This window comes from Pleuronectes platessa, chromosome 21 (genome assembly GCF_947347685.1).
Source record: "Pleuronectes platessa chromosome 21, fPlePla1.1, whole genome shotgun sequence".
Taxonomy (NCBI): Eukaryota; Metazoa; Chordata; class Actinopteri; order Pleuronectiformes; family Pleuronectidae; genus Pleuronectes; species Pleuronectes platessa.
The window spans coordinates 9226544-9236943 of record NC_070646.1 but is presented as its reverse complement, the minus strand read 5'-3'; the positions used below and the strand labels follow the sequence as shown (position 1 = coordinate 9236943).

Here is a 10400-nt window from a genome sequence, read left to right as displayed (position 1 = left end):
AGGGCACACCTCCACTCACGAAGAGAGAAAAGCATCCATTTCTGTTTGGAGTTCATTTTAAGGTCGCTATATAGCTCTGGATTTCTTGACACCAGCCTGGATCAATATTATTGGATTATTTCAGATTCCTCGAGAGACTTGAAATATAGGGTTGAAGCAAAAATAATCTCTAATCAGACACACACAGTTTGACGACGTAAAATCACGTATAAGACACATGGAAGACACATACACAAAAAACACAAAAGTACACAGCGACTGCTGCAAAATATCCATATGTAAATATCAAAATATCAAAAAATCAATCAATCTAAATTGTATTTGTGTGGCCCACATACACAAATCACAGTTTATCTCAAGGCTTAACATCCTCTTTCCTTAACCCTCAACAAGAGTGAGGAGAAACTACCAAGAAAACCTTATCAACAGGTGGAGAAAAACTAAAAAACAACTTGTAACATAATGAAAATGTGCATCAATGTTTAACATATTTGCACTTAGGAAAATGTCAGTGGAAGGGAGCAGCAATGGTAATATGAAATGGAGTTATTGCCAGTAATAGTATGTGAGTCGGGCGTATTATATTTCAAGCAATCTTGAGTGGTGGAGTGGTTCATCCACTGACCAGAAGGTCAATGGTTCGATTCCAGTCTCCCCATTTGCATGCAGAAGTGTCCTTGGGCAAGATACCAAACCCCAAATCGCCTGTGGTGCCTATGTCAAGAGTTCTAAAAGAAGTGCACTGCAACACAGATGCAAGATTGTGACTGTGTGGGAATGGCAAACCTGGACTGTAAAGTGCCTTAGATGGTCTTCGAGACTAGAAAAATGAAATCCCACCGCTGTACATTCTTCCTGCAGGAGGTGGGTTTCCTTATGCTGCTGATGCACTTATCGACAGGAAACTCAAAGTGAGTGCAACATCGCCTCATAAACATTACAGGAGTAGTAAAAGGGCAAAGGCTATGGCTAGGTGCCGGGGGCATTTTCCCCCTGACCACAAATTGTTCTTGTGAGAGCCGAGTGCGGACAGAAAAAGGATGAGTAAGGAAAACATGGCGAAGTGGAGGACGTTTGTTCTTTTCTTTTAAGTGCATTTAGAATTAGTACTGACATTCTGTTACTGTTAAATGAAGCATTTAAAGCTGCAGAGGGGATGCTGATGAATACAGAGCCGGTTTTATTAATTCATCGTCTCTTCCTTTCTTCCTTTTCTTAATGAGACAACAGCTGACGTCCACAGATCTGCACTGTCTCCAGACTGTTTCACTTACGTGTGTTCAGACTGCGTGATCCGTCAAACTCACTGCCAACGAGAGGTTGGGCTTCCTGGTGCCGCATGGCTCCTGTGCTAAAACACAGAGAGGCCGCACCTTCCTCTAAAAGGCTGTTTTCTACACACACGCACAAAAAAGTTAACTCTAATGTTCAAGGGTTGAGACAGTATAGATAAAGGGGTTCGGGTCAGGGAGGTGTGTCGGGTGGAAGCTGTCGAAACGCAAAGACGGGCCTGTGACACAGAGGTGGATTTAGATTTTTTTAATCAGCGGCCATAAAGGAGCCATAATTTATACAGAGTGGCCAGTTATTGTATATGTCCGACATCCATGCCTAATACCCAACCTCAGTATGCCGGAATATTGTTGACTATTTGACCTATGTACTCACACAAGCACAATTGTTGTTCAAGCACATTGTGGACTTAAAAAATATGTTATCTGTCCTGCCACAAGTTCACAGGACTGACCAAGCAGCTACACGTTCATATGAAAAGGTTTTAGGTTGAGCATAGCCGCCCTTTCTCTTTTTATTCAAATATTTAGTCCAGCCTGTGTGGCTCACATCTGCACCACACTGTTCTTATTCATTCACCGCATCCCTAACTCCTGCGGTGCCATCCGAAATCAGTCAAATGCAAAAATGTACCCGAGTGTTGAACCTGAGAATTCATAGATAATTCAGGTTGTTCAAGCAGCAGCCAGAAGCTTCTCGGCAAAGTCTAACTCAGCTGTTATACATCTACTAACGTATCTACAGCATTTAGCTCCACACAGCAGATGTTGTTAAGGGAAATAACACAACAAGACACAGTTATTTTCATGGCAGAGCATTATAAACATCAGCTGTGAATAAAATTAGGATAAATCCTTAAAGACAGACCCAGTCCAATAACAAACAGACTGAAGATCACTGCTCATAAAGGCAAATTCTCCAAAACTGAACCCGCTCCCTGCGTCGACAGACCAGAACCAGACGGCCCGGAAGTCGTCCACAGAATGTAGACGCCACTTTCTTCATAAACCTGCATGAATACTGGATGTTCCAACTTTGTGCGCAAGCAGAGCGAGCATTAGTCAAAACGGACACATCCACCGTCGGTCTCTTGGCGGCAGCACAGTGCAGCTCATGCATAAGGAAGTAGCAAGCAGCGGACCTTAGGAGACATTGTGTGGTCAATAGAAGAAGGGGGGGGGGGGAGCAACTGTGTGACGACAGCCGCTGTCTCATTGGTTTGCCGTTATTTCCTGTAAATGTCAAGGGCGTCTGCTGCACATAGAAATGAGCATGCACTGTGTCTCTGGCTGGATGGTGCACATCAGGACTGTGTGTCAGGGTAAACACAGAGGATGGTCGGCCCTGAGGACCGACAGTGAGGAACTGGTGCTCCAATAATCGTTATTGATGTCGCCCATCACTAATTGAAAAATAGTGTCCACTGACTCGCTGCTTTTTTGTGCTCAGAAATGTCACTTTAGAGATGAATCTGAGTGATGCCCAGAACATCTTTTATGTTCAGCAGTTGGGATACAATATACGATTTTGTACACGACACAGTTGCCGTTTCATAGCTGCATGTTTGAAAACCCACAGACCCCGAAGACAAATGTCAATATTGACTCGAATCGCCTGCGAGACACAAACCCAGTGCAGGACGACTGCTAGCCACATTTGTATTTATATTGGATTATAAAGCAAGTGCCATGCTAGGGGCAGCAGCAGCAGCAGCAGCAGCAGCAATTCCTCCAGTGGCATCCTGATATCTGTTAAATGAGAGGATGCAGCCTGATGGTCACGTGATTACCAGCAAGGAGAGGAAACTGGCAGAAAGCTCGTCTGTAAAGAGACAGTGTCCCAGCTTCATTATGTTTCTCAATGTCAACCGACCAGCATTTGATGAACTCATTTTTAAAAGTCATAAAAACTGTATTGATGTGAAAATGTGACAAAAAATGTTGGTATATATACAGACACACGACATCCACCTGTATTTACAACTGATAGATTGATTAAAACAGGATTTTGCGGGTGGTCTGCTTCTTATTTCATGAGTCCATGCGTCCAATCACAATAACACAGGCCTGCTGAACAATAGGGCACGAAAATAAATCTGATTCCAGATGAGATGGAAAGTTAGTAAGCAAAACATTTAATGAACTGCTCTGTTTGTCAACACAATGCAGAGTCATGAATGAATAATGTGGCTTTGTACATTTATACACTATTTCTCAGAAATAAAATGTTTGTCAATAAAGTCGGATTCTGTTTTCTTTTTTTTCAGTTTAATGTTTATGGATTTCCTGGAAACAGTTGCTTAGCTTTGAAAATGGTTTTCTATAGACTATACCACATGAAAGAAAGAAACGTATTAGTATCAAAACTTTTAAATGTTCAGTTTGGCCTCAACAGGTTCGAGTATATTCTCATAATTTGCTTTCATAAATGTCCTTTATATAAATCCTTTTACAATATACCCAGCTGTCACTTTATCATATACATACATACAACTAGAACTAACCAATTGTAATTTACACACCAATAGTAATTCTGCCAAAATTTAGTCGTATCCTCGTTATCTTTTTCAAGACTTGATCTTTCGAAAGAAACCAGGTTATTCACAAACATATATGTACGAATAAATATATATTTTTTTCGAACATACATGTTTGTGAATATATCAGCCACTATGTTCCGAACCAACAGTGTGTCCAAATAACTGCATGAGAAGTTTCCATGCCACAAAATAAAGATTATTTATTATACAGGTTTCCCTCCACTTGAAAAAAGGCTTGTGCGTATTTCTGAAGCCGGAATAAAATGTTTACATCTCCAAAAAATAACCACGACACTCTATGATACATATAAAGGGTGAATACTGATGAACGTTCAAAGTGCAAACAAACAATAATATATTATATTTATATATATGCAGATATCCTGTTCAAATAATTGTTTGTGGTTGCATTACCTGTAATCATTTTAATTATTATAACAAATTATGTCCAACATGTGTTCCTCTTCAAACCCACAGTGATGCATAGATTAGGTTTTTCTTTCCTGAGAAGTTAGTCGGAGCGGTTTGCTGTGCGGCGTAATTAAATTTTTATGGAGGCTCTGGTTAATTCAAGAGACCACAGAGCTTCAAAAATAGTCATGCCAACTGTTTACAGACTCCATTTTTAGCAATAAATCCCCCCCCCCCCCCTATCAAATTACCACTGATGTGTTTCTCCTTCTCATGAACGCAGACGGAGCTGTGTGATGAGCGAGCTTTCATTATTTATCAGTGATACAGGCCTTCGGTCTCTCTGAGCGCAGAGGATGTGACCTCACTCCTGCAGGTTCAGATCCTGACAGCGAACTCAACATCATGATCATCCAGTTTATCTGATGACAAGTTATCAGATATTTTAAATCAGTGGTTCTCATAAATGGGGTTTGTGTCACACTGTCAGAGGGTTTGTGAAAAGTCTCCAGATTCCTACATTAAAATGATGATACAGTGGTAATATGAAGAAGGGCAAAAGAAAACTGTAAAAAAATGTTTAGTAAAGAATTCCACAGTGTTCTTTGCAGCAAGGGTGGTAAAATTTAGATATAAAAATAAACTGATGAAGGTCATTGTGCCGCAACACATTGTCTTTATGAGCCACACAAATAGGATGTATTTCCATAGGAGAGATTCCTTGGTTTATTTTTTATTGTGTCAAAATATGGGCTTTATCTGCGGGGAAAATACATTTAATACATGCAAAATTATTCTGACAACTTTCTCTTGTGCCGTCCTTTCACGCACAAGTTAAAAAAATTGGCAATGTGAAAATTATTCCAAGAATTGTACATGAAGGGGTCCCCCAGATATTTTGTCTTGTATGTAGGGGGTCTTTGAAAAAAATGTAATAATGTAGTCTCTCTGTTTTAAATGATCAGGAACCAACAGCTTCTCTCACTGTGCTCCTGATTGTAGTTTCACAAAAGCCTGACAGGGGGAGACATAAGCTCCACTGGGAGCTCATGGGATACCAAGGAATTATCTGTAGCAGGACACCCCGTGTCATCTGATGAGTCAGTACCTGCGTTCACATTTACTCTGAGGTCTGCCATGCATCAGCCACAGGCCCTCAAGGTGTCTGACCCAGCTCTGTGCACGGAGCCTGATTTAGAGCCTGGAGGCTGCAGACCGAGGGCATCTGCTTCAGTTCAGCAATTGAGGGCAGAGTGTGCATCAGCTTCTGGGCAGCAAATCACACTGACACACTGCTGGCCAACAAGGAGCCAAATCCCTCACATCATTATACACAAACAAACTGAAAACAAATAGAAATGGTCAGATTTAACCGCATTAAAATAGCCAAAATTGTCCTTCGCTCTTTTTTGTTTAAGATTTTGTATGAATATTAATATTAAAAGATTGTTCAAACAATCTGTGCAGGGCTTTGCATCAAGAACAAACCCAACCATGAAAAACCCTTTTGTGAAACATAAACTTGCATTAGAAGCAGAAACAATCTGTTGTTCATCCTAACACTGAAAGATACTTGTACCTCGACTTGTACGTTAGTCTTAGAATTATAAAGAAATTACATTTTCATCAGCCTGAGGTTTCCAAAAACTTAAGAGCCTGGACTCTTCTGACCTAGTTTAATTTCTACAGTGAGCGAGGCACAGTATGAATCAAACATGGGCGGCAAATTACACTGACTCGGGTTTAGACACGTTAAAAGAAAAGCACAAGTGTGAAACCCGACTGTGATGATGCATATATTTAACATATGATGCAGTTTGGATAAAAATGCGAAATCATTACGCAAAAACAATAATGAGAAAGACTTGAGATTTAAAATGAAAGGATTACGTTCTGAACAGACAGACGAAACAGCAAGAAACCATCAGCGTGAGAAAAATAAGGTCGACAAATGTTGTTCACCTGCTTCCAAACCTCTGAGATGACATTGGGTCGTGTGAGAAAAGCAAATTGTAAAATCATAAACATGAAATGTTGACCATCTGCTTCTGAGGTCAAAATGTAATAAAGGGACAGAGAAAGAGATCTTGTGATTTAGTCACACTTTTCCAAACTTACAACTCTTTAGGCAACAAGGAATCAAATCACAAACCGAACGTCTCAACAATTCATACCAGACCTGGGCCATCCATCCATCATCTATAACACTTATCCTCTGAGGGTCACAAGGGAGCAGGAGCAACTTCCAACTCATAGTGATACTGATACTCACCGGGACTGAGTCTCAGACCACAACACAATATCAACCATTAATTCTGTGACACTGGAGACATGATTTTAAACACCTCAGTCAAAGAGAAGCCTAGACAGAGTCCTCTGGACCAACTGGGAAAGGGCGTCTGGCAGAAAGGTTCAGTGTAAATAAAAGCTCCGATCTCTCCCAGATGTTAGACACAACAATCCTGGGTTTGCTGAAGTCCTGGTGAAACCACCAAGTCCTTTGCATCCTGGAACTAAAGGTCTCAGGCTGAGTCACACATTTATTCTGTATTCAGAATGGTTTGTTTTTCATCGCTCTCTTGTGATAGATCTTGAGAATCACTATTTTAAATCGTGGTAACAGTTCTGATGATCGGAGCTGATCTGTCCTCATGCAGACTGGCTCTCAGTTCATAAGCCCTTGGGCTTCTTGTCTTTGCTCTTAGGGGCCCTGGGTTTTCGCTCACTTTTCTTATCTGAGTCTTTGTTCTGGTGACTGGCTTTAATCTCGGCTTCCCAATGTTTTCTGACCATCGTGTACAGCCTCATGGTGGCCTGTGCGTCTTGGACCTGGAGAGCAGAGAATGAAAGAAGAGAAAGATGAACTCCAAGATGTCATATTTTGTGTGTTTTATTTATAATGTTACTACTGTAGATGTGAGTTCAATTGTGTTGAAAATGGCAGACGAGAGTTTTGTTTGACATTATGATGACTTACAGATGAATGTTCACCCTGCTGGACCTTCACGTTGAGGATTTCTCTACAGAGAACTTTCAGTGAGGGTCGACCCGTCTGTAACAAGAACATTATCATCATCATCACTATCACTTCAATGTCACGACTGAGTCAAAGATCCTCTGCAGCGCTGCTGGGGCTGAATCATAGACTGTGTGTAAAGATGGACGACATGACAGCTCGCCAAAAGTGAAGCCAAAGTGTCTCAATCGCCACCTAGTGGCTGTCTGTGGTGGAAGTCATACACCCCTTGCCTTTTCATGTTAGCAGATGGAACTTGGACCAAAGTAAATAATTGAAGTACACGTCGAATAATTTTTTTATCAGAAATCAGAGTCATATACCACTGATATGTTAAATTTCAAGGTAAATTTGGGTTTAATGGTTCAGTTCATGATTGACAGCTGAGACTGACTAGCGATTGGTCCAGCACGTGTGTCAGCGGAACCTCGATAACGTGGCTCCATTCTCCTCTAGCTTTAAAATGTAATAACCGAAAGATGGCGGCATTTTATATTTTATCTTCATTTGATGATAGCTGGAGGAGGTGGTGAGACGCCATCCATCTTTATATACAGTCTACGACAATATCCACAGATCTGAAGGAGTCACATTCCTGATGTTTGTAAACGTGGGCATATAATTACCTTAACTCTCTTCTTGAAAGGTTTATACTTCTGGGTGTCCCGAATTTTCTTTTTTGGATGATCCAAGAGTAAAATCTGAAACGTTGGTTTAAGCCAAGTTAATACACGTTTATATTTATTTGGAAAATTAACAAATTAATTTCCTTTCAGCTAAAACACCCTGGCTACCTTTAAGTCATTGTGAATGGCATGTCCGACCACGATTCGGCCTTGTAGGATCTCAGCCACCTCCTTCTGCACGGTGCGCACATCCTCTCCTGCAGTGAGGAAAACAGTCAACATACATTTTGCGTGTGAAGACGATTTTAAGGTAAAGATCAATTATTTATAACTCCTTAGTCTTGACTACAACTCATCGCACAACTCACCATCTTTGATGTCTTGTGGTCGGATGCCGCTGACGGCCGTCCTGTAGTCCGTCACCTTCTCGGTGGGTTTGACGTATTTGTCATAGATGCATTTTCCAAAGTGGTTGACGAGGGACACGCGCGCCAGGATGCTGTCCTCTCCGTCCAGACCCACTCCCACCATCTCACAATCAATAGCCACAGCTCTGGTGAGGCTGATGATGGCGAACCAGGGCGAAAAGAGAGGAGAGTCATCACTATGACGTCAAACTGCCTGAGGAGTTAAAACTGGGAAGAAACCTTTGCTCTAAGGTTGGTACAAATGCTGAAAAGATGATCTATGAATTTGTTTTACAAATCAAGGCAGCTAAAAGGTCAGGGTTGCATTCACAAACCACCCAAATCGGGAAAATCCACACCAAACAAGTTGACAAGTTAAAACTGCAAGTTGGTTTAATACAACATTAGAAAATAAATAAGAATCAGTGGCTGCGATGAAGGTGTCAAAGCAAATTCAGCAATCTAAATCACTTTGAAAATAGTCGGTGGTAATATTAACTATATATGCAATGTTAATAAATGTAAAAAAATGTAAACATGGCAGTATGGCCCTTAATAAGCACGAACACATGTCTTCTCTCCCTCATGGCACAGGTCTAATGTCTCTGCAGCTAAACTGGTGCAACTGTTTTGTTCAGGTCATACTGGATTTATCCGTTTATGACTTAAACATTTGCATCAGAAAGTTGTTTATGGCTGAATTATGAATTCAAACATTTTTATTCCTATAAGGAATGAATAAGGTCGTATTAAGGTGTCATCCTGTCCTTTATCTTTTCAAGAATGATGAAATGGGATCATTGTATGAAAAGCTTTTGAAGCACATCTCCTTAGCACCAACACTCACCCCTCAAAGGCTTTCTCCTTCACCAGGGCGCTCTCTGGGTCCTTCGACGGCCGGATGCCCTGCTTCTTCCTCATGATCTCCGCTGCCTCGACTCCCACCGTCGCCTCGATGTCGTCGGGGTCCACGTCATCAAACCACAGGTCGTCTCTACGGGATCAGAGAACAGGGTCATACTTATTCTTCACCTAAAATATCAGCAGATATTAAAGCGGTGTGTGCATTTACTCTGTCAGTTTCGTCTCTTCGACGACAGGCTTCTTTCTCTTGGCTGCACGCTCGCTGTTCGACTTCCCAGCGTCTCCTTTCCTTTTCGGGGCAGTGGACGGTTTTGTCTGCGAGACATCGGGAACCTTCAAGTTGTCCTTGGAGACAACACTGTTAGACGTGCTCTTGTGTTTTTCTGTTTTCCCAGCGGCTGTCTGCCCTGCACCGGTGTTATCGATCTTGGACGCATCTTTAGAAGAGATCTCCTTAGCCTTCTTTTTTGGCAGCGCTCCATTCTGAGGTTTCGGTGTCACCGGCGGTTTCTGCTCCGGTGGAGTGGATTTTAACTTCTGTGAAAAAAGATTTACAGAAGTTTATGAACCATTCTTCAGGTAGAGAAAGAACAGAACAGGAGAGTAGGGAGACAATAGTCAGACACGGATCACTCTTACCTCCTGCAATATTTTCCAGTTGGCAGAGAAGTGCTGGGCGTCTGTTGGAGGAAGCACTTGCTTGTTGGGAGGAGGCCTCCTCGTTTTCACCTTCTCCTCGTACCAGAATTTATTTTTCTTCTTCGCGCTGATGATGTTTTTGGTTTTGGACACGGGCTGCTTTGTTTTGGCTGCAGAGTCACTCGTCTTCGGCTTCACCTTCGACATCATGGAGAGTTCTTGTGGATTATTTCTAAGTGTGTGTGTGTGGTCCTCGGTGGTCCCAGTCCTCAGCCACGCTGGACCATCGCAGATCCGTCACTTCGTCAACAGGCAACGTTAAAAATGGAAACGATTAAAACTGTGTCACTGCACAATAATTGTGTTTACCGTGTTAACACTGAAGTAGAGAGAGTTGTCTCATATCGTCATTATTACCTGATTAAACTGCGCTCTACTAAACTCCAGGCGCCCACGAGCCATGCTGCAGAGTTTATTTCCGATATGTGCAACGCGCTAACGTGTCCGACATACGCTGGCGTAACATGCGCACGACTTCTTATTCGCAAAGCTACAAAACACAATTGTTTAGGGTAATTTGCAATGTCGCTTTTTGTTTTCTAGCG

At 41.8% G+C, this 10400-nt stretch overlaps 1 protein-coding gene across 1 annotated transcript; it reads right to left on the bottom strand.

Annotated features, from left to right (window-relative positions):
• Positions 1–4941: 4941 nt before the first annotated feature.
• On the bottom strand, positions 4942–10297 carry rexo4 (REX4 homolog, 3'-5' exonuclease). The gene is made up of 9 exons (XM_053414155.1): positions 10213–10297; positions 9796–10095; positions 9365–9693; positions 9140–9286; positions 8254–8447; positions 8054–8142; positions 7886–7960; positions 7221–7295; positions 4942–7072 (listed from the first exon to the last, which is right to left on the bottom strand). Exons 2-9 carry the CDS (start codon positions 10003–10005, stop codon positions 6914–6916), a joined length of 1278 nt encoding a protein of 425 aa, XP_053270130.1. The 5' UTR covers positions 10006–10095; positions 10213–10297; the 3' UTR covers positions 4942–6913.
• Positions 10298–10400: the final 103 nt, after the last annotated feature.

What these genes read in the sequence shown, in the direction of transcription:
- rexo4 (XM_053414155.1), bottom strand. Translation starts at nt 10,005, where the DNA reads ATGATGTCGAAGGTGAAGCCGAAGACGAGTGACTCTGCAGCCAAAACA. An exon ending in AAGGAGAAAGCCTTTGAGGG is followed by an intron (nt 8,448 to 9,139) that starts GTGAGTGTTGGT and finishes CGCCATCATCAG; the next exon opens with CCTCACCAGAGCTGTGGCTA. An exon ending in AGCAGGGTGAACATTCATCT is followed by an intron (nt 7,073 to 7,220) that starts GTAAGTCATCAT and finishes TCTGCTCTCCAG; the next exon opens with GTCCAAGACGCACAGGCCAC.